Source organism: Pseudorca crassidens, chromosome 2, assembly GCF_039906515.1.
Source record: "Pseudorca crassidens isolate mPseCra1 chromosome 2, mPseCra1.hap1, whole genome shotgun sequence".
Lineage (NCBI taxonomy): Eukaryota > Metazoa > Chordata > Mammalia > Artiodactyla > Delphinidae > Pseudorca > Pseudorca crassidens.
Window position 1 is genome coordinate 26,447,492 of NC_090297.1, and position 24,765 is coordinate 26,472,256.

The 24,765-nt window shown below is 42.7% G+C and overlaps 1 protein-coding gene across 3 annotated transcripts in view; it reads right to left on the minus strand.

The window, feature by feature from the left end:
- Positions 1-24,765, minus strand: part of CSMD2 (CUB and Sushi multiple domains 2) — a 668,701-nt gene that overhangs the window by 62,371 nt on the left and 581,565 nt on the right. For all 3 annotated transcript variants that reach the window (XM_067725393.1, XM_067725392.1, XM_067725391.1), the window contains 4 exons: positions 18,162-18,350; positions 15,551-15,697; positions 12,667-12,855; positions 301-486 (listed from right to left, as the gene is read on the minus strand). In XM_067725393.1, coding sequence (XP_067581494.1) covers positions 301-486; positions 12,667-12,855; positions 15,551-15,697; positions 18,162-18,350 — 711 coding nt within the window. The remainder of the gene's footprint in view (positions 1-300; positions 487-12,666; positions 12,856-15,550; positions 15,698-18,161; positions 18,351-24,765) is intronic.

Here is a 24,765-nt window from a genome sequence, read left to right on the forward strand (position 1 = left end):
TTCATGCCAACTTTCTGACAGTTTTTCCACCTAAAAGGAAGTGGACCAGTCATTCCTACATTCTGTGATGGTTTATGGAAACATCTCAGGGAGCAATGGTCTATCAGTGCTTTGAAGCAGTTTCAAATGGGAACCCAGGTTGGTAGATGGCAGTACCCACTTGTCTCAGCTCTCTGAGTCCCCAGCTTCCATGGCCATGTCTTTTCCCATTGCTGGATTTTTAGCTCGCTCCTTGCAGGAGTCTTTTCAGCTGCTTATCCAGCCCTTTGACACACCCCCCTCCTCTACCCAAGGACTCACGGACACACTGTGCGGGGACATTGTGGTTGCTCCATAGGCCTGTCTCCAGACATTCTGCTGTGGCCTCGGCACCTGCCTGGAGGTGGTAGCCTTCGCTGCAGCTGTACACAGCCTTGGTCCCCACCGTGTACTCTTTGCCAAACACCATTCCGTTCTTGGGGGCCTCAGGAAGCCCACAGGAAAGAGCTAGTGGAGGAAAAAAATGTCATGAGCATGTCTGCTTCAAGGATGGTGTTCTGAGAACATATTTTTATCTTTCCTCTCCCTTGAGGCCCTAATAAAATGATAGTAAAGACTAATAAGAGGGAAAAGCCTCATAACAAAAAAGAAAATGGGAAGATCAGTAGAGGAGATGAAAAAAAAAAAGCTTTGGAAGATGAACTGCACATAGAAGTGTGTTGATGGATTAAATGGAGTTGAGAAGCTGCAGCACAAAATATACAGGAGGGAGCTATGGAGTGAGACCAGTTCTCCATCCCTTCCCGCAAACACGGTGTAGAGACATTCAGGCGGCCATTCTCCAAACTAAACAGAGAGGGTTTTCTTACCCACTGAAGGAAAAAAAAGAAAAAAAAAAAAAAAAAAAAGGAAAGAACTCCCTTGAGAGAATTAGGGATGCTATGGTAGAAGTAGGCATCCTGGAATAAAGCTCTTTTAATCCTTAAATATAAAGGCTCTCAGCCTAAAGCCTGCCCCTCTGTCTGCTTATCTCTGCCACATACTCAACTCAACTTCTTATTCATGGGAGAGACCTAGTGGGCAATGACAGCTGCATATAATAACAGCAGGGGTAATGCACATCTGTTACCTGGAAAAATCAACCTAGCCTTTACTTTGAAATATGAACAATTAAAGATCACTATACAAATGAAAAACACCAGCAGCATGAAAGTGATAAACAAAGATAAGATTAAAAATAGAAAGAAAAGTCTCCTTTAGGAAACAGAACTCAGGTAAAAGAAAACATATAACTTTAAACTTCTCATCTTGAGAAAGTCAAGGTGACGTATAATAAAATGAGAAGAGAGGGCTTTGAAAAGAGAACAACAAAAAGTGAACAAGGAAGGGCTCTGTTAAGTTAAAAATAGGATCACCAAAATAAGCATTAAAAAGAAGGGGTGGAAATTGTAGACAAAGATATGGCTGCCTGCCGTTGCAGTCACCTCAGCCCTACAGCCACCCCCAACGGTGAGCGCTAAGGGAGCTCAGGATGGAGACAATAGGCTGCCCCCTCAGCCACAGCAGCGGCCCTTGACAGTGCACCCTGAGGGGATTCAGGAATGGAAAGAACAGGATGCTGGCCCTAGATAGTTAAGGTGCATTTCAAAGGAATGATTTCAATGAGCCCCGACTCTGGCATCTTGTACAGAGAAAAGCGCTAAACTCATTAACCTGAGAGGTCTGGTTTTCTTTAATTAACAGTAATCTTTTGCTGTCCTGACCACCTGGTTTTTGTTGCAAAAACTCCTATACATCCTGGCTCTTCCCTTGCCACCTCGGAGCAGTACCTCAGAGCTATCTGAGAGGCTGTCTTCTGGGCTTAAGTCTGTTGAATAAAAACATAATTTTCAACTTTTAGGCTGTGAAATAAAATTCATATTTTATGCAAGACAAGAAAAACTTAAACAAAAAATTTTCTGCCTAGTGTGCATGGTATATCTGCCTTATGTCTCGACAAAACCTCCCCCATTGTCAGACATACCTGCTCAACCATAAAGAGCTACGTTCTCCTACCATCAACAAGGCAACCCCTTAAAAGATAACATTCCTCTTGATCTTGTGAGGGGCCACGATGACATTTAGGTCTGGTTTGTGTAAACTGTCAATAATACGTCATTTAACGTAGAGCCCTCTGCTCCAAAAAACTTATATAACTCTGACATCTAACGGGGGGAACAGTTCTCAGAGCTTTCTGAGATGCTGTTTCTGGGTTATAATCCTCACATCTGGCTCGAATAAAATTTTCCACTTCTTTCATTGATTGACTATCGATTAATTTTTGTCGACAAGGTTGTGCATTTTTTTTCAGTCGACAGTTTTAATGACTGACGAAGAGACCTAGAGCAGACTTCTCTCCTTCACCTGAACTCTACGAGGGTCTGGAATCTGCACCAGCAGAGGCCTCTGGCGCCCATCCGCCTCCTCGGAGAATCCAGACAAATTCGGGTGAATCTCTCCTGGTTCTTGGAGCTCCTGATTATTGGTTGAAGATCCTGAGTTTTATTTGGTGGTGTCTAACAGGTACCTGCCTCCGCATTTGAAAGATACTAGGAGAGCCCAGTTGAAAGACACTGGGATTTGCTCAGTCGAAAGATGCTGAGGGGTCTGGGCTGAGTGGTCAGGGAGGAGGCTGACCTGATGTTTTCCCTCAAATCAGCTGCCTATGCGAGAACGTGTTGGGATAAAAGTGCAAATATTACATGAGAGTTTTTAGCTCCAAAGAAGGGACATCTCCTCCTGGCCGAGAAGGGCATTCTCAGGCAACTGAGAAACTTGCGGGAGTGGTGGAGGCAAGTCCTCACACTGTGCAGTGGTCCCACGGGGATGCAACAGGGAAGAGCCAATTTTGACTGCATGTTGGATCTGTTTCTTTGACTTCAGCCTCTGCTTTTCGTTACTTTCTTTCTTTCTTTTTTTTTTTTTTTTTTTTTTTTTTTGCGGTACGCGGGCCTCTCGCTGCTGTGGCCTCTCCCGTTGCGGTGCACAGGCTCTGGACGCGCAGGCTCAGCGGCCATGGCTCACGGGCCCAGCCGCTCCGCGGCATGTGGGATCTTCCCGGACTGGGGCACAAACCCGTGTCCCCTGCATCAGCAGGCGGACTCTCGGTCACTGCGCCACCAGGGAAGCCCTGCTTTCGTTCTTATAATCATACATCATGGCCTCTCTCAGGGAACCCTGCCCACCTGTGAATGGCTGCAAGAAAGCAGAAATTAACACTTCCCCTCCCCGAGGCTGGCCATTCCAGGAGATGTTTTGCAAGACTGATGGCCCTTCTTACTTTACTTCCTCCCCGCCTCTCCCTCTCTAGTCTGCCTTTTTACTTTACTTCCCTCTCTCATTCTGTAAAAGAAATTGACATCCAGACTCTGATAAGATGGCTTTTTGGGGGCCCTAGTCCTCCATCTTCTCGGTCTGCCGCCTTTCCGAATAAAGTCGTATTCCTTGCCTCAGCCCCTCGTCTCCCGATTTATCGGCCAGTTGTGCGGTGAGCAGAGTGAGCTTGGACTCGGTAACAAATCTGGCTGAGCCAGCTGGGAACCTTGCTGCTCGTGGCTAGCAGGTCCCCGTTGGGGAATATCGGGGCGAGGCCCTAGCAGCTGCCAGGATCATTTGTCCTGAGGCTCTTCCCTTCAAAGTTCCCTGAAGCAGCACCGGCTACCCCAGCACTGGGCAGTTGAAGCAAGGAACCGACAAACTTCTACGAGTCGACGGACTCGATTTTGGAGGTTAAGTCGCTCTGGCGTGCACACAGGGAACACATTCCCCCCTCTGTTTGGGCTTTTCCTTTATGGGACAAGCCAATTTGGTTGGGGTACCCTGGCGGAGAGGGGAATCTTTGTTGGACTCTACCTGATTTTGGGAACGGGTCCGTTGGGAACTAGTTCGTTGGTTTTGATCTTGGTTTTGTTTTGGTTTTGTGTGCATCGATGCTAGAATTTGTTTGTGCCTTTTGTGTTGGAATTTGCGTCTTTTGTGTTTTGGTGTTATCAAACTTATAAAAATGGGAAATACTCCATCTATCCCGAGAGACAGCCCTCTGAGGAGTATATTAGATAAATGGGCAAAACATAGCCGTGAGCCTATGACTAAGAAAGACATGATATACTCTTGTAATAGGGTGTGGACCCAAAATATGTTAGGATCAGAAGAACGATGGCCCCTATATGGCTCACTCAGTTATACGATCTCACAGCTAGAAGTGTTTTGCAAAAGAGCAGGGAAAAGAGATGAGATTCCGTATGTAGAATCATTTATGTTATTGGATCAGGAGGAAAAGGAGTCAGAGGGCTGCCACTTTATGGTGCAGCGATCTGAAAGAAAACCTAAGAAGGAACGTATTCTACAGGGGGAAGAGGGAGAAAATTAGAGTGGGGACATGTTATTTCAAAACGTAACCCCCCCTCCAGCCTATCCAGCTCCCCCAGTGGCTGAGCAGGCTTCACCAGCAGGTGTTCCACCTGCACCCCCCCATGCTGCCAACATATTCACCACCTCCTGGTTCCCCTACCCATGGGGATCCAATAGCAGTTTCTATAGTAACCCCTGCAGCACAGGAACCTGGTTTAGTATCACCATCTAAGACCCAATAGAGCAACCAATTTGGACCGGGAGCCACTTCTGCAGCAGGGCAATTTCCCTTGCGCCGATATCCTGTAAGAGGCCAGGGGACTCCCTTAGACTTGAGGCGTCCAATTCTAATTTCCCCTCAGGAGCCCCGGGTAACTTTGACAGTGGGGAACAAGTTGACTGACTTTCTAATAGATATGGGTGCCACATATTCTGTGGTAAACACCAAGGTGGCACAGAAAACTTCTCAGCCTATCCCGGTCAAGGGAGTTTCTGGAGAAATACAAAACCGTTCATTCTTACAACCTCAGAATGCCAACTAGGGGACCTCACCCTACAGGGCCATGGGTCCCGAACATATGTGGATCCCTCCTACCCCAAGGTACCGGACCTTTTGGCTATGCATTTCATGGCCCAGTCTGCCCCAGACATCAGGAGCAAAATTCAGAAAGCAACTGCTGGTCCTCAGACTCCAATGAACGATTTGTTCCAATGGGCTTATTTGGTTTTCAATAATAGGGATACGGCCGAAACGGCTGAATGTAAGAACCCAGAGAAATATGAAAAAGGCCCGAAAGATTGTAATGGCTTTGTCTGCTCAGAGACCAACAAAGGGGAAACAAAGTCATCCTAGGAGAAACTTGCCTGTATCTTTGAGATGCAAATGTCCTATCTGGTCTTCTCAGGAACCCTTAACTCTGCCATCTTTTTAAAATGCAAATTTTGAAAAAGAGGGTAAAGTAATTTAGAACCTGTTTTCCATAAATATTAGTAAAAAGGGTTTAGCCATCTAGACAAGTGAGGTTGATTGGTTCCATCTGCCAGAAACCCAATTTTAATCCAACCTCTTTTGTAAATTGATGGGTTTTACCTTGCTGTACCCGACTCAGGGCTGAAATTTTGAAATGAGAGCTATGATATCTCTCTGTTTGTGTGTTTGTATGTGTCTTTGTCTTTGGATAACATTGCTGTGGTTAATCTGTAAATGATCTCTATTTAATCGGCTTAAAGAAAAGTAAGTGCTTACAAAGCAAACAATTCTAAATACAAGAGAAATTAAGATAAATGAGTTTTCAGGTTCACGTGAACTGGGAAATATTTAGTATTAAATTAATACCTGGTATTAACGTTTGTTTGTTGATCTAATTAATATAGGCATATCTTTAGAGCCATCAACATTAAGTATAGTACTTTCACTGCACCTAGGTTTAACAGAAGTTAAATAAAATCGTGTTATACCTGTTGCAAATTTGTCAGCAAGAGAAATAACTTGATATGATGAAACTTTAAAGTAAATGGAAACGAGATAAGAGCTTTTAGGTAAACTCTATAAGAATAATTATGTTCTAAAAATCATCTAAAATACTCTCTCCAGATTTTGGTAACTATTACTTGTCTCTTGGTTTTCACTAGAAATTAAGGTTTTTAAGAGTCGGGGATTCTAATTTAAATATATAATTAAAGCTATTGAAAATAATAAAACATTTCAGTATGGTAGAATGTGTGCTTTCAGTTAAGAAGGTATGAGGAATGGAATTACATTTTACTGAGAAAGTTTTATACAAGGTCAGGATTAACTAAATTTAGATTGAAGTTAACTAAGTAAATGGATTCTGTTAAGTAAGCTAATACAAGACAAATTTGATCTCTCTCTCTGTTAGAAGTGATCCTTTTTGATAACAGATTGTATGAGTCTCTGTGCCCTTAGGTGATCCGTATTTGTTTCCTTTTAATCATTTTGTGACTTTGGTTAAATGAATAAGTATTGTTTCACAGTGACCTATGATCCTGTTGTGTTTTTTTGTTTGTTTGTTTGTTTTTGTTTTTGCGGTGGTGCGGGTCTCTCACTGTTGTGGCCTCTCCAGTTGTAGAGCACAGGCTCCGGATGCGCAGGCTCAGCGGCCATGGCTCACGGGTCCAGCCGCTCCGCAGCATGTGGGATCTTCCCGGACCGGGGCATGAACCCGTGTCCCCTGCATCGGCAGGCGGACTCTCAACCACTGCACCACCAGGGAAGCCCCCCTGTTGTGTTTTAAAACATTTTTGATATTTTTAGCAAACTTCCCAAATATCAAAATCTGACTAAAGCCTTTTAGCCTCCAGCTGACTCTGGGATACTTTGAAACAGCATCTCTGAGACATCTCAGAGAGGAATGTCAAACTAAGTTTATTTGGTATGTTAAATTACTTCAAAAACATTGTCAAGTGATTGGAGATGAACCTTAGGTTATAGAATATTTAATATAGATATTCCAAAATTTATACAGAATCCTTAACAGCTAATATGATGTCCTGATATGTTATCAATTATAATTCTAGTTATTCTAAAATGTTATATGTCACAGAAATATCAGTTTCCTGCTATTTGCATTGTACTCAAATCTTTAACCATGCTATTTTAAGTTTTGTCCTGATGCTTTAACAAAATGAAGATTTTCAAGAAGACTCATAAAAAGGAACTTTTTGACAAATATAAGTTTCAGATAGCCTTCAGATAATATCACTGGATTGGGTGACAAATGACAAAACTAATGGAAAACCTGATAACTTCAACTGGATCAACAGGAATTAATCAATGAACTAGTAAATATGGGACTGAATGAACTGGTAAATATGATTTATAACTTTATGACTTTGGGAAATATACTGGCTTTAATCTTTGTTTTTCAGAAAAAAACCTTTTCTCTTATGCTATGACCTACAACAAGTTGATAAAGTATGCCTTTGTAAACAAAGATGAAACATTTATCTTTTTCTCTCTACCGGGTTGATCCTGCCAGTAGCATATGCTTATCTCAAAGATTAAGCCATGCATGTCTAAGTATGCATGGCCAGTACAGTGAAACTGTGGATGGCTCATTAAATCAGTTATGGTTCCTTTGGTCACTCGTTATTGGAACTGGAATTACAACTAGTAATATATATCGTATATACTTATACATATATCGTATATACTTATACGATTATACTAATCGTTTTAATTTGTTCTTTGTTTCCAAATTTTTTGTGCTTTGTGTGTCCCTGCTGCACTATGTCTTTGTCAGTGTTACTAGCTGCATTACTTATATCCTGTCTATTTCATAAGACTGTTGTCTCTTACAGTGCCTAGTGTGTAACCAGGCCCCCAGCAAAACTTCTCACATTTATAACATAAAATAGTTGTAATAGTGATTCTACGTATGGGAAGAAGCAACAAGGGAAAATGTCTCCTGATCATAATTAGACAGAGGATCCAGAGAATCTTTAATTATCAATAGGGCCTAATCCAAAAATTAGCACCCGGAGTGGCGTATCAACAATTTTCGCCTGACCTGGGATGAGCCTCCCAGCACTGTGGGACAAAATTTGATCAAGACATGTCTCCCAAATATTGGTCAAATTCCCCTCCAACGTCAGCCGGTGAACCCTGAGGAAACTCAGGAAGGAGAAGAGTACCTGCCATCTAGCAGGCATCAGACCGCAGCCATTTCCTATGGTGAGCCGTGAAGAAACTCAGAATGTGAAAACACAGGATACAGACCCCAGATGGCTGTGGTACATATCAAAGGAAAGATTTCAGTGAGCCCAGACACTTGCAGCTTCTCCTACATAGAAAAACGCTAAATTTTTTAACTTGAGATGTGGCCTCCCAGGCTTGAAGACCTCAAAATTCCCGATAACTCTCAACTTGCTAGGTTGTGAATATTTTTTAAGTCTACAGGTGTAAAGCAGACACTTCCGAAGAGGAACAAAAGAAGACAAACCTCATCATTTGGATCACTGGCACCAATGGCGGACACTCCCAGAAAGATCCATCTGACTGAGCAGTTAGAATGGTGGTCACCCCTTGTCCCACAAGATTGTGGAATGCACATTCACAGTGGGGAACTGTAACAGGGAAGAGCCAGTTTTGACTCCATGTTGGATCTGTTTCTTGGACTTCAGCCTTTATAATCGTACATCATGGCCTGCCTCAGGGAACCCTGCCCACCTGTGAATGGCTGCAAGAAAGCAGAAATTAACACTTCCCCTCCCCGAGGCTGGCCATTCCAGGAGATGTTTTGCAAGACTGATGGCCCTTTTTACTTTACTTCCCTCTCTGATTCTATAAAAGGAACTGGCATCCAGACCCCATAAGATGGTTTTTTGGAGACCCTGGTCCAACATCTTCTCAGGCTGCCAAACTTCCGAATAAAGTCGTATTGTTGCCTCAGCACCTCGTCTCCTGATTTATTGGCCTGTCGTGCGGCAAGCAGAGCGAGCTTGGACTTGCTAACAGGGAAACCAACTCATTTTAATTAAACAACTTTCTCTGCACGAATAAGAACCGGCCGTTCCCTGATCTGAGCACCCACCGTGCTCGGGAGGGAGAATCCGAGACATGAAGAGGAGCTGAAACAACTCTAGGGTAGAAACCTAGAGGCATTAAGATCGTAAGCAGCACATTGGCCCACCACACAATTCCACTAGGAACTTTTATCCTCAACAAATTCAACTTTAAAGTGGGAAGTAGAGTCTCTCAAACAGAAAAAACGAGGGGCATCAGAAAGCCAAACTCCAGCTAACACCCCAGCCAGATTCATGTCTTATACTTGCAAGTACCTAATTAATTGGGAAAATTATATCAAAGGAGGTCTCAACCTAAAATGGCCAATATAGGGCTCTTTTATTGCGTATGCCGTTAAGTTAAAAAAAAGCCGGCTTGATAAAATATCTTTTCAGAATTCTGACCTTAAAAAAACAAAAGCTCGGGGCTTCCCTGGTGGCGCAGTGGTTGAGAGTCCGCCTGCCGATGCAGGGGACACGGGTTCGTGCCCCGGTCCGGGAAGATCCCACATTCTGCGGAGCGGCTGGGCCCGTGAGCCATGGCCGCTGAGCCTGCGCGTCCGGAGCCTGTGCTCCGCAACAGAAGAGGCCACAACAGTGAGAGGCCCGTGTACCGAAAAAAACAAAAACAAAAAACCCCCCAAAAAACCCAAAAGCTCTTCTAGGGGGAACTTGCATTTCTCTTCCTGTGTCTTTGAGGTGTAAATCTTCTACCTGATCTTCTTAGGTGTTTTGTGTGTGTGTGTGTGTGTTTTCAAAAATTGGTCTCTGCCATCTGAGAGGTGCACATATGATATACATCTGGCAATCAAGGAGACTGGGATTCTGAGCCGTCTTCTGTCTGACTGTGCCGACTCTCGGCGGCTTTTGCCGTCTTCACCTGTGTTGCATCAGCCTGTACAGTGAAGACCTTTACTTTCTTAGACTGTTTTGGGGAGTAAACTTTCTAGATCTTGTGAAGGCTGCATCCTTCACACTTTCTTATGGGGATGCCTCTTGCGTCTTATTGATTTGAATCCACTATTTACATATATCTCATTAATGGCCAGATTATGGATCCTTTAAATTGGAGGAACTTCTAAACTGATCAATGTTTAGAGAACTTTCATTATGAAGCGTTGTTTTATTGGTACCTTTGGGGGTGGGGGAAACAAATTAGAAGGTGGAAAAATATATAATGGTTAACCTAAGAACTCCTTTAATTTAAAACAGACAAACAAAAACTGGTCTGGGAAGCCTTATTTCTGGTCTCTGATTCCCCTCAATGGGTCTAACAGATGCTAATAAAAACATTAGAATAACTGAGAGGCTATCTTCCGGGCTTAATTCTGCCAAATAAAACATAATTCTCAACTTTTAGGCTGTGCATTTTTTTTCAGTCGACAAAATGAAAAGTAAATGAAATTTCCCAGAATATAGACCAAAAAGACAGAGACTGAAAATGAGAGAGAAAAGGACTGGAAACACAGGGAATCAGCCCAGGAGGTCCAGCAGGTCTGGGCTGCAGGAAAAGAGAACAGAGAAAGTGGAGGGGATGGAATGATCATAGATGGAGCTGGAGAGAGACAGTGTTCAGATTGAAAGGTGCCAAAGGCAGCTCATCTCACTGCCCCTCCCTGGCCCTTCTCTCTTGGATAACTGAGAGGACAGAAGGTAACCTCTTAGCCTGAGAGACTACCAGGCTGTCTAGTGATCTCCATCACACACCACAGTCCCCCAAACCCAGAGGGACACCTCCCGTGGGTAGGAGAGGAGGGGGGAGAATCACAAAGTACCTGAAAGCTTGTGGTGGAATGAGGCCTCTGAGGGAGAGAATGCGTAGTGAGAGAACGGGCAGGGGAAGGAGAGAGAAAGCGTTAGGATGCATAGACTCTCCAGTGTGCTGCGTTTGTCAGTGGAGAAGCATGGTTTGGAAAGCAGCAGCAGGGAAAGGGAAGCATGCCAGGACTTTCGCCCTGGGTTCTGTGGGAAATAGGGGATGAGCCCCCTCCCCTGAAAGGGCCACAGCATCTGTGTTCTCAGATGAGAGCCACAGTCTCCGTGGAGGAAGGAAGTGAAGAGCGCCTTCTGGGCGGTGACTGAGGGTGTATACTTGTTGGCCATGGAACCAGGATTCCAGAGAGCACGGAGGGAATGGCAGAGAGGGAGGGCATCGGAGAGGAACGGGGGCTGGGGCTGGGGATGGAGAGAAGCAGCACAGAGCAGTGTGGGGATGAGTGGACAGAGCTTGGTTTTGGGAAGTGACAAAAGATAGAGGTGAGAGGCCTGGTTGCTTCCAACTAGAACTTTGGGAAAAAGACTTGTCTGTGTGGATACAGTTAGAAAAATGGAAACTGAAGCCAAGACGTTTGCCACTTGTGGACAATCAGTTCTCTGTGAACGTTGCTTAAAGAATTAAAGAGAATATCAATGACGCACTGCTTCTGTTCTTTGAGAAAGCTCAGGCACAGGCCCGAGAAGGTTGTGAGAGTCAGAGATGACAGACGTCATTAAAAAAGTACGTCACCATGCTGGGAACCAAAACACAAGAACCTCAACCTTAAGTGATTTCTTGTTTTTGTCTATATAATTGGTAAATTTTTTCTTTCTTTTTTAAAATGCAGTATATGTTGAGAATCTGGGAGGAAAGACAACAAGCTGCTGGTGGAGGTATAAGTGAAGACAAACTTTTTGGACGGCAACCAGTATCAAAAGCTGTAGACTTTGTATACGTATGATTCAATAATCTCATTTCTGGGAATTTATTTTAAGGAAATAAATATGGATGATCCCAAAGACGGAATTATAAGGATTTTAACAGCAGCATTGTTTATAGTAGCAAAAAATACAGAAAGTCAAATGACCAACAGTAGGATGATACTTGAATAAATGACAGTTTTTCTATAATGCTACACAACCATTGCAAATATTGATGACTAAGTGTATTTAATCACGTGATAGATGCTAACAAAATATGAAGAGATTTGTACACCAATAATGCCATTTTTATAAACAATATATGAACGACCAAAGGAAATGTTAACAGCAGTGATTTCAGTTGTTGGGGTTATAGGTCATTTTCACTTTTTCTTTCTATTATCTATAGTTTCTTTTTTCTTCTTCAGATTTCTAGTCTGAATGTATATTACTTTAAGGAAAATAAAATCCCATAAATGATCAAAAGCAACACATGCAAACTTCCTGGTATATATCACGTGCTTGATCGCTGATGACTGCATAGGTGATGGTCACTGTTCACCCTGCTTCCCTCTGCCCCTCGTCTCCTCCCACCGGACCTGGTACTTCTGCCAGCCCCAATTGCTTTGCATATTTTGTGATCTCTCTCAGAGTCTGTGGTTTTGCAAACGCTTTTGCTGTTGCCTAGAATGTTTTCCTTGCCAATGCCTGGCCCCCAACTTTCCTTGTTCTATGAACCCAAGCAACCCCTCTTCTGGAAGCCCCCTAGCTGTACAGGAGCAGGTAGGTCCCCTCTTAACCTTGGGCTCCCACAGTACTGTTTGCGCTCCTGATACAGCACTTCCTTCCTCTGTCATTTGGCATTTTTGTGGCTACATAGCCGTCTCCCTCCCTTCCCTGAAAACACTGACGCTGTGTTTTACACACCTGTGTATCCCCAGGGCTTCAGATATTACGGATCCTCAGTATATGTCTGCTGAAAGAATGAATTAATTATCTATGAGGAAGCCCACATTTGGAAGTGATTGGTCCTGGGACAAGCCCAAGTTGCGGGTAGGACCCAAGCCACCTGTCACCTCTTTCCCACCTGCTTCTCACCTTGACAGAGAGGAATGGCCTCGCTCCACAGGTGGTAGCCCTGGGGGTGCCGGGTGCAAATGGCCATGCTGTGTCCCACCAACCGGTAGCCGGCGTTGCAGCCAAAGTGGATGGAGCCTCCAGGCTGGGTGGTGGTCTGGCCCAGAAGGAAGCCATGGAGCGGAGCCCTGGGCAGGCTGCAGTAGGGAGCTGGATAACGAGATGAGGGTCAGGGGACCACACACAGCGGGAAGACAGAGGTGGTCCTTCATGCAGGCCCCGCCCCCTTGCTTCTCCCTCTCTGTCCCTATCTTCAGCACTGCCAGGTCCACTGCTAGTGAGGAGGTTGATACTGAAAAGCAGCCAGTTTAGGAAAGCCAAAGAAAAGAAAAGGAAAGAAAGGAAAGGAAAAGAGAAGGGAAGGATAAGGAAGGAAAACAGGAAAGGAAAGAGAAGAAAACAAGAAAAAAACAGCTCCATGAAGCACTGGGTCCCCTTTGCACCTGGAGGCAGCACTAGTTGTGCAGCTGAGTTCAGGCTCTCGAATCCCACCATATCCCAAAGGGACACAGAAAATAGAACCCCATGGGGTTGGTTCCAGAAGGGTGTGACCGCAGGGGCGAGGCCTCTGGAGTCAGGGCTGTGCTCAAGTCCCATTTCCCACCTTTCCACAGTTCTGTGACTTGGGACAAATCACTGAGGCGCTTCCAGGTCCATTTTCCTCACCTGTGTATTGCGATTGGCAATGCCTCCCTCATAGGTTTTGGGACAATTTAAATGGGATCGTGTCTGTAAAACCCCCAGCCCAGTGCAGGGCACTCAGTGCTCAGTAAATGGTCCCTGTCCTGCTTTCTGCTGTGTGTGGAGGATGGGGGGAGAGAGAGCTGTGGCAACCCAGGGCATCAAACCCACAGTCCTAATTCCCCCCTCGACATCTGGCTTCAACTTATTTCATTCATTTATTCAACAGACAGATAGCGAGTGTCTATTATATGCTAGGTGCTGTTTTAAGTGCTGGGAATACAACAGTGAAGAGAACAGACAAAAACCCCAGCCTTAGAGAACTTGGCAATAAAAACCTCTGCCAGGGATGCTCGGGGGAAGTTCTGTGAGGCCGGGAAAGAGGGATGACCAAAGGAGCACAGAGAGCAAGCCTGTTCATCTGCTCTAAGAGTCCCTGGCATGGGATCAAGGTAGGATGAAGATGACAGGACCCTTCCTGCATCCTCCCCACAGTATGGTCCTCTGGCCTCTTACGTGATCACATCCCTCTGCTGGTGAAATGGATGTGTTAAACACCTCTTTCCAAGCCAGAAACGCTTCCTTACTTCTGCTTTGCCACCTGTGTCCTGTTTATGTGGTATCTACAAGTCTACCTCGGTCAAGAACAAGAATCTCAGTTATAAAATATACTTAGTCCCAGTGATAGAGGCATGTGCAAAGTACACGACTCTACTGTATTTCCATTAAGGACTCATTGTTTCACCATGTAATTAATTCACTTCCTATGTGGCGTATGTATTGTAATTATAACTGACTCATTACCCACAAATAGGTGATTAATCTTTAAAAACATCAAGGGAAGCACAACTCCTTAATGGCTTTTAGTTCAGAGTTTAGCAACTAGCATAGTGAAATGCTCCTAAATTGCTTTATTTCTCTTTTGTGTTAGTAGCTTCTAGGAACTCAGCCTGAACCTCCCTGACAGATGGCTTAAGGTCTCTTTTCCATCATGAGGAAACCGAGGCCTGAAGAGGTTGAGTGACAGAGCCGACTGCTGACCCTGGGGGGGCGTGAAGGTACCCTCCTTCTTGTGTGTGTGGGGGAAAGGAATTTGGGGTCCACTTTGCAGAGGAAATGGACGCTGAGATAGTAAAGCTCCTTCTCCTCCCAGGCTCCCCTCAGCTTCATCTGGCTGGTCCCCCCCAACCCCCAAAGCCATACCTAAGAGTTTCTTAAGACTTCGATAGCCCGCTAAGTTTGGGTTGGCCTTCCAAGTCGGCAGCCCATGAGAAGAGATGGATTGAGACAAGGGGCAACTCAGGCTATAATATGTATATCTGACATCCCTCTAACCAATATTCTTTGAAAATTTGTCCAACGTTTGTTTGGAACTCAGGCTAAATGCAGCCAGGGGAAAGAGTGCTGCAGGGGGACTGGCGCCTGGTGGAACTCGCCATGGTCTTAAGTAATTCATTTCTGCTCCCAAGCTCACAGAGCCAGCCAGCAGTTCAACGGACCCACTGCCCTGCAAAACGGGCAGCAAACAGCTTTTCAAATTTTCTTTCCAGCGACAGACAGTAATCCCCGTGATGGGAGTTCAGATAACGTTGATTTTCTCCATCTCATTTTATTTTCAAGGATATTTTTGTGTTCCTTGTAGATGGCTGGCTGTTCAGCTATCCGGTTGGATTGGCCCTCGATCTGACACTGCCTATGAGATATGGCTTGCAGAGCAGAAGAGAGGCTCCTGGACTTGGAATATAACCCATCGTTTGCTGCTTGTCTAATATTTGCCAGTTGGGGACCCACATCTTAGGGTTTTTTGGTTTAAAGGACCTTCTATTAACATTTCAACAGTGTTAGGGACGGGACCACCTATAGGCCTTATCAGGTCATATACAATAAACTTATCCAAAAGACACAGGCTGGCAGTATGAGCAGAAAGAGGGAAGAGCTTAAAAGTGGGGAGAGGTATAGAAAAAGGGGAGGTGGGAAAATGTCAAGGACACTGTGCAGCTAGAGGTGAGAGTGCCTACGAGGAGGAGAAAGGCTGCCAGTCCCCAGGCGTGTGGAGGAGCTCGGCCAGGCACGAGGACATGGCCCATGGCTTATTCTTCTGGGTGAGAAATGTAAGGGGCTCGGGGGTTGTGGCCCTTCTCATGAGTCTTTATGTTTTACTCACCTGCATACCGAATCTTAAAGCCCTTCCGATTGTAGGCATGGTCAGACGACCAGCGCAGGTACACAGAGTTGCTTGAGCTGGTGACAATCAGGGGAGCTGAGTAGTTCCCACTGAGGGCTTTCAGTAGAGGACTTTGTCCTGAGGGACCTGGGAGGAGAGTGTGGACACAGGATTACAGACTATCACAGCTATCAGAGATACTAGATGTGATACCTTTAATATAACCACCTCCGATTTTCCCCTCCTCAAGTGAAGACGTGAAGATTTGGGATGGTAACTCAGCACCATCACTGGTCCATCTGCTCCTCTCTCAGTATCCACAGGCTTTGCTCTAGGTGCTCTCCCCTCCTGAGTCCTAAAGCAGGGATCCAAGAAGTCCCTGACAACACATAGCCGTTGGCAGGTGAGATGACATCTATTTGCCATCCTGGGACTTGCCCACAGTCAAGCAGCGGGTTAAAAGAGCTGGTTTTCAACCTGGGAACATTTTCTATCTCACCATCCTACTTGTACATACTAAAAACAGTTCAGTCCCTGCCACATAGAAAAAATATTTATGAATGAATAGATAGCAATAAAGCTAGAGGAAAACACGATCATGTCTCAATGTCATAAATAACATAGCTCCCCAATGGTCCCTTCCAAGGCTCTTCCAGAAAGGCCTCCCTGTTCTTTCTCTCCTCCTTAGATGCCTGGAAGTGCATCCCAAGGGTGCTGATTCAAGGGAGGCAGAGTACAAAGCTAGATAATCCAAAACACAGGATTTATTATCCTGGAAAGAGCCCTAAGTGATGGTTCTCATATGCTGCCAAGACAGCTCTTGGGAGCTTGGCAGAAGTAAGAGACCACATTAAACAAAGGAGAGCCATCAGAACTGCTGTGACAAACTATGAAGGAAGGGGTCAAATGGCTCAGAGGAATGGCATGCTGGGATAGGTCTGCTGTATTAGACCAGAACCTTGACCTTCGGGAGGATCTGGGGGACACACCAGTTCCTAAAGCAATAAGGAATGCACTGCTGAGGGGGTGAGGACGAACATCAACAACCTGAGAACTGGCTGTCCTCTGTAGGCGGAAACTGATGGGAGGAGAGGCTGTCACCAAGCTGGGCTTCCTAGTATTGATGGGGAGGAAAGGAGCCTAAATACAGAGGCCAGGCAGAAGCACTGGTTGGCATAATTACTAAAATGGGCAGCAAGGTTGGGATGGCAGCCAGGAGGGCCTGACCTGCAGGATCTATGGAGATGGCTGACACAACATGATATTGCTAAGGGCAAGATAGATGGGCGGCCAAAAAAAATGAACATATGAAGAAAACAGATCATGAATATATAACCAAAAGGGTGCAGAAAGTTCCAATCCCTGGAGTAATTTGGAGACTTGAGCCAGGTTTCGTTTCTTACTCCAGAATACTTTGGCTGAAGGAGGGGCTGGGTCCTTACGAAAAAGGACCCTGCAAAATAACAACAGTTGGATGCGGTAGTGATTCCCGAGTCCTTATCCCAAAAGACCCACCACTATTAATTCAGGTAACTGAACACTGGGGAAAAGGGAATGCCTGGATATTTGGAAGACTTTTGTATACAGAGTGTGTGAATTGATGCTGATACCTGGGACCCAAAGCACTATTATGGTTCCTTTGTTACAACAGGGTTATATGAGGGATGGGATTGGTAAGAAATGGAGTCTTGTCCCCAAAACTTAACCCAGTAGTAGCCTCAACTGCAGTAGCTATGCCAGATGTAGTATATTCATTAGAGTAGATTATCATAGCTTTGGTTATATGAAATGCAGTTATTGATCTAGCAATGCATTCTTTTCTATACCCACCAGAAAGGAGGATTGTAAGCAATTTGCATTTACATGAGAGAGGCAACAGTATACATCCATGGTCTTGCTCCAGAACTATGTTAATTCTCCTGCTCTGTCATAATGTAGTATGAAGAGACGTGGACCATCTGGACATCCTGCAGAATACAGCTTATTGATTTACTATATTGATGACATTGTATTAATTGGATCTGATGTGCCAGAAGGGACAATTAGTGTAGATGCCTTTGCAAGACACACGCTCCAAAGGGTAAGAGGAAGCCTACAAAGAGTCAGGTGAATTTTTTAGGGTCCTGTGGTCTGGGGCATGCTGAGACATATCCTCCAAATTAAAGGGCAGGTTATTGCACCTTTCCCCTCCTACCACCAAGAGAAAAGCATAGTGTTTGGTAGACCTCTTTGGGTTTTGGAAGCAGCATACTCTTCACTTGGAAGTACTGTTATGACCCATTTATTGGTTGACATAGACCTCTTTGGGTTTTGGAAGCAGCATACACTTCACTTGGGAGTACTGTTATGACCCATTTATTGGTTGACATTCAAGGGGCTAGCTTTGAGTGGTGGCTAGATTAAAGAAAGGGTGCTGTAGCAGGTTTAGGCTGTAACATGAGCAGGCCTGCTCATACAACTCATCAGCTTCCATGGTACTGGAGTTTCTGTGGTAGGGAAAGACCTTGTGTGGAGCATCTGGAAAGTCCTAATTGGGAGGTTGCATCATAGACTCCTGGGGTTTTGAAGCCAGTCTGTGCTACTTTAGCAGGGCACAATTTGATTTACTTACCATCAAAGATCTCAAACTCATCATACTGCTTCTCACTGAGAAAGTACTCCACTGTGAGGGTGATGTTATATTCGGGCTCCACTCTCACCAGCCAAGAGCAGGTCTGGAACTGGGGATAGCTTCCCGGGTAGCTCTGACTCAGGATCACACCTGTGGAGTCTGTCAGAAGCTCATTCGTTGGGCAGTGCACTTGGAGAAAGAAAGAGAAATACCAGGTACATGGGATGGAGATGGAACGAGTGCCAACACATTGGCTTTTCCCTGGTGAAGAAGACAACCATTGGAAAACCAGACGGCATTTGAGCACATTCAAGCAAGACTCCAATACCCATCATTTTACTGCTCCATGGCATGAGTTGGTCTCAGATTCTGTGTCAACGTTACTATATTGCTGAGACTCAGGCTTGGTCAGTTGGTTGGAATCACTTCTTAGCTCAGATATGGGCTTTGGAGCAGGTGGGGATGATACGTACATACAGATAACTGTAAGGCATCCTCAAATCCAAGAGCTAAATGAGTTTGATTTGGACAAGGAGAGTATAGGGCAGAGGTAAGCCCATGGGATTTTGAGTCAAACACACCTGGATTTATAGTCCACCTCTGTCACTTACTACCTGTGTGGTCTTGAACAAATTATTTCCTTTCTGTGCAATAGCTTCACCACCTCCAACCCAAAAAGATAACACCTACCTTACAGGGCTGTTGTATTACACAAAATGTTATATAATTATATATAATTATATATTATTTTAAGGTCTCTTTTTCCTTAAAATAATCTTTTAAGGAAAGATTATTTTAATCTTTAATATTTTAAAGATTTAAAGATTATTCTTTAATCTTTAAAGATTAAAAGATTAAAGATTATTCATTAATCTTTAAAGATTATTTTAATCTTAATAAATTAAGATTATTTTATTATTATAATATATAATCTTAATAAGATTAAGATTATATATTATAATATAATATATTACCATATTATACTAAATAATATATGTATGGCATGCCTCCATAAATTATAGAGATGATGATGATAATTACACCAGGAACAGAAGGAAACAGCAGAGCGTGGCTGTGACCTGATTAGTAGTACTAAGATATCTAGAAAGAAATTGAAGATGAGACAAATAAATGGAAAGATATTCTGTGTTCATGGGCTGGAAGAATTACTATTATTAAAATGTCTATACTACCTAAAGCAATCTACAGATTCAATGCAATCCTTATCAAAATACCCATGGCATTTTTCACAGAACTAGAACAAATAATTTCAAAATTTGTATGGAAGCACAAAAGACCCTGAATAGCCAAATCAATCTTGAGAAAGAACAACAAAGCTAGAGTTATCATGCTTCCTGACTTCAAACTATACTACAAAGCTACAGTAATCAAAACAGTATAGTACTGGCACAAAAAGTGACACATAGATCAATGGAACAGAATAGAGAAAAATAAGTCCACACATATATGGGCAATTAATCTATCCTAAAAGAGGCAAGAATACACAATGGGGAAAAGACAGTCTCTTCAAGAAGTGGTATTGGGAAAACTGGACAGCTACATGTAAAAGAATAAAACTAGACCATTTTCTCACATCATATACAAAAATAAACTCAAACTGGATTAAAGACTTAAATCTAAGACCTGAAACCATAAAACTCCTAGAAGAAAACATAGGTAGTATACACTTTGAAATCAGTCTTAGCAATATGTTTTTGGATCTGTCTCCTCAGGCAAGGGCAACAAAAGCAAAAATAAGCAAATGGGACCATATCAAACTAAAAATTTTTGGCACAGCAAAGGAAACCATCAACAAAAATGAAAGGGCAGACATTTCCTCTTGGTTAGTAAGCTGAAAGTCTTTAACATTTGGAGATGATTCCTGGTGACTTTGCCTGAGCTCCCAGAGCCGTGTGGCTGACAGGGTCTTGGTGCTCTGGCCCAGTGTCAGGCCTGATTCTCTGAGGTGGCAGAGCCGAGTTCAGGACATTGGACCACCAGAGACCTCGTGGCCCCATGTAACATCAATCAGTGGGAGCTCTCCCAGAGATCTCCATCTCAATGCTAAGACCGAGATCCCCCCAACAGCCAGCAAGCTCCAGTGTTGGATGCCCCATGCCAAGCGACTAACAAGACAGGAACACAAACCCACCCATTAGCACACAGGCTGCCTAAAGTCATACTAAGTTCACAGACATGCCAAAACACACCACCAGATGCGGCCCTGCCCATGAGAAAGAAAAGATCCAACCCCACCCACCAGAAGACAGGCAGCAGTCCCCTCCACCAGGAAGCCTACACAAGCCACTGAACCAAACTCACCCACTGGGGGCAGACACCAAAAACAACAGGAACTACGAACCTGCAGCCTGTGAAAAGGAGACCCCAAACACAGTAAGTTAAACAAAATGAGAAGACAGAGAAATATGCAGCAGATGAAGGAGCAAGGTAAAACCCGCCAGACCAAACAAATGAAGAGGAAATGGGCATTCTGCCTGAGAAAGAATTCAGAATAATGATTGTAAAGATATCCAAAATCTTGGAAATAGAATAGACAAAATGCAAGAAACATTTAACAAGGACCTAGAAGAACTAAAGATGAAACAAACAACGATGAACAACACAATAAATGAAATTAAAAAGACTCTAGATGGGATCAATAGCAGAATAACTGAGGCAGAAGAACGGATAAGTGACCTGGAAGATAAAATAGTGGCAATAACTGCTGCAGAGCAGAATAAAGAAAAAAGAATGAAAAGAATTGAGGACAGTCTCAGAGACCTCTGGGACAACATTAAATGCACCAACATTCGAATTATAGGGGTTGCAGAGGAAGAGAAAAAGAAAGGGTCTGAGAAAATATTTTAAGTGATTATAGTTGAAAACTTCCCTAATATGGGAAAGGAAATAGTCAATCAAGTCCAGGAAGTGCAGAGAGTCCCACACAGGATAAATCCAAGGAAAAACATGCCAAGACACATATTAATCAAGCTGTCAAAAATTAAATACAAGGAAAATATATTAAAAGCAGCAAGGGAAAAGCAACAAATAACACACAAGGGAATCGCCATAAGGTTAACAGCTGATCTTTCAGCAGAAACTCTGCAAGCCAGAGGGAATGGCAGGACATATTTAAAGTGATGAAAGGGAAAAACCTACAACCAAGATTACTCCACCCAGCAAGGATCTCATTCAGATTTGATGGAGAAATTAAAACCCTTACAGACAAGCAACAGTTAAGAGAATTCAGCACCACCAAACCAGCTTTACAACAAATGCTAAAGGAACTTCTCTAGGCAGGAAACACAAGAGAAGAAAAAGACCTACAAAAACAAACCCAAAACAATTATGAAAATGGTAATAGGAACATACATATTGATAATTACCTTAAATGTAAATGTATTAAGTGATCCAACCAAAAGACAGACTGGCTGAATGGATACAAAAACAAGACCCATATATATGTTGTCTACAAGAGACTCACTTCAGACCTAGGGACACACACAGACTGAAAGTGAGGGGATGGAAAAAGATATTCCACATATGGAAATCAAAAGAAAGTTGGAGTAGCAATTCTCATATCAGACAAAATAGACTTTAAAATAAAGACTATTACAAGAGACAAAGAAGGACACAACACAATGATCAAGGGATCAATCCAAGAAGAAGATAAAATGATTGTAAATATTTATGCACCCAACGTAGGAGCACCTCAATACATAAAGCATTTAAATGTTAACAGCCATAAAAGGGGAAATCGACAGTAACACAATAATAGTAGGGGACTTTAACACCCCACTTTCACCAATGGACAGATCATCCAAATTGAAAATAAATAAGTAAACACCAGCTTTAAATGATCTGTTAAACAAGATGGACTTAATTGATATTTATAGGACATTCCATCCAGAAGTAACAGAATACACTTTCTTCTCAAGTGCTCATGGAATATTCTCCAGGATAGATCATATCTTGAGTCACAAATCAAGGCTTGGCAACTTTAAGAAAATTGAAATTGTATCAAGTATCTTTTCCAACCACAAATCTATGTGATTAGATATCAATTACAGGAAAAAACTGAGTACAAACACATGGAGACTAAGCAATATGCTACTAAACAACCAAGAGATCACTGAAGAAATCAAAGAGGAAATCAAAAAATACCTAGAAACAAATGACAATGAAAACACGACGATCCAAAACCTATGGGATGCAGCAAAAGCAGTTCTAAGAGGGAAGTTTTCAGCAATAGAATCTTACCACAAGAAACAAGAAACATCTCAAATAAACAACCTAACCTTACACCTAAAGCAATTAGAGAAAGAAGAACAGAAATCCCCCAAAGTTAGCAGAAGGAAAGAAATCATAAAAATCAGATCAGAAATAAATGAAAAAGAAATGAAGGAAATGATAGCAAAGATCAATAAAACTAAAAGCTGGCTCTTTGAGAAGATAAACAAAATTGATAAACCATTAGCCAGACTCATCATGAAAAAAAGGGAGAAGACTCAAATCAACAGAACTCGAAATGCAAAAGGAGAAGTAACAACTGACACTGCAGAAATACAAAGGATCATGAGAGATTACTACAAGCAACTCTATGCCAATAAAATGGACAACCTGGAAGAAATGGACAAATTCTTAGAAAAGCACAACCGTCCGAGACTGAACCAGGAAGAAATAGAAAATATGAACAGACCAGTCTCAAGCACTGAAATTGAGACTGTGATTAAAAGTCTTCCAATGGAAAAAAACCCCAGAACCAGATGGGTTCACAGGCGAATCCTATCAAACATTTAGAGAAGAGCTAACACCTATCTTCTCAAAGTCTTCCAAAATATAGCAGAGGGAGGAACACTCCCAAACTCATTCTACGAGGCCACCATCACCCTAATTCCAAAACCAGACAAAGATGTCACAAAAAAAGAAAACTACAGGCCAATATCACTGATGAACATAGATGTAAAAATCCTCAACAAAATACTAGCAAACAGAATCCAACAGCACATTAAAAGGATCATACAACATGATCAAGTGGGGTTTACCCCAGGAACGCAAGCATTCTTCAATATACGCAAATCAATCAATGTGATATACCATATTAACAAATTGAAGGTTAAAAACCAAATGATCATCTCAATAGATGCAGAAAAAGCTTTTGACAAAATTCAACACGCATTTATGATAAAAACTCTCCAGAAAGCGGGCATAGAGAGAACCTACCTCAACATAATAAAGGCCATATATGACAAACCCAGAGCCAACATTGTTCTCAATGGTGAAAAACTGAAACCATTTTTTCTAAGATCAGGAAAAAGACAATGTTGCCCACTCTCACAGCTATTATTCAATATAGTTTTGGAAGTTTTTTAGCCACAGCAGTCAGCAAGGAAAAAGAAATAAAAGGAATCCAAATCGGAAAAGAAGACATAAAACTGTCAGATTTTGCAGATGACATGATACTATACATAGAGAATCCTAAAGATGCTGCCAGAAAACTACTAGAGCTAATCAATGAATTTGGTAAAGTAGCAGTATACAAAATTAACGCACAGAAATCTTTTGCATTCCTAAACACTAACAATGAAAAATCTGAAAGAGAAATTAAAGAAAAACTCCCATTTGCCACTGCAACAAAAAGAATAAGATACCTAGGAATAAACCTACCTAAGGAGACAAAAGACCTGTATGCAGAAAACTATAAGACACTGATGAAAGAAATTAAAGATGATACAAACAGATGGAGAGATATACCATGTTCTTGGATTGGAAAAATCAACATTGTGAAAATGACTCTACTACCCAAAGCAATCTACAGATTAAATGCAATCCCTGTCAAACTACCACTGGCATTTTTCACAGGACTAGAACAAAAAATTTCACAATTTGTATGGAAACACAAAAGACTCCAAATAGCCAAAGCAATCTTGAGAAAGAAAAACAGAGCTGTAGGAATCAGGCTCCCTGACTTCAGACTATACTACAAAGCTACAGTAATCAAGACAGTATGGTACTGGCACAAAAACAGAAATATAGATCAATGGAAAAGGAGAGAGAGCCCAGAGATAAACCCATGCACATATGGTCACCTTATGTTTGATAAAGGAGGCAAGAATATACAATGGAGAAAAGACAGCCTCTTCAATAAGTGGTTCTGGGAAAACTGGACAGCTACTTGTAAAAGAAAGAAATTAGAACACTCCTTAACACCATACACAAAAATAAACTCCAAATGGATTAAAGACCTAAATGTAAGTCCAGACACTATAAAACTCTTAAGAGGAAAACAAAGGCAGAACACTCTATGACATAAATCACAGCAAGATCCTTTTTGATCTACCTCCTAGAGAAATGGAAATAAAAACAAAAATAAACAAATGGGACCTAATGAAACTTAAAAACTTTTGCACAGCAAAGGAACCGATAAAGAAGACGAAAAGACAACCCTCAGAATGGGAGAAAATATTTGCAAACGAAGCAATGACAAAGGATTAATCTCCAAAATATACAAGCAGCTCATGTAGCTCAATATCAAAAAAAGAAACAACCCAGTCCAAAAGTCTAAACAGACATTTCTTCAAAGATGGTATACAGATTGCAAACA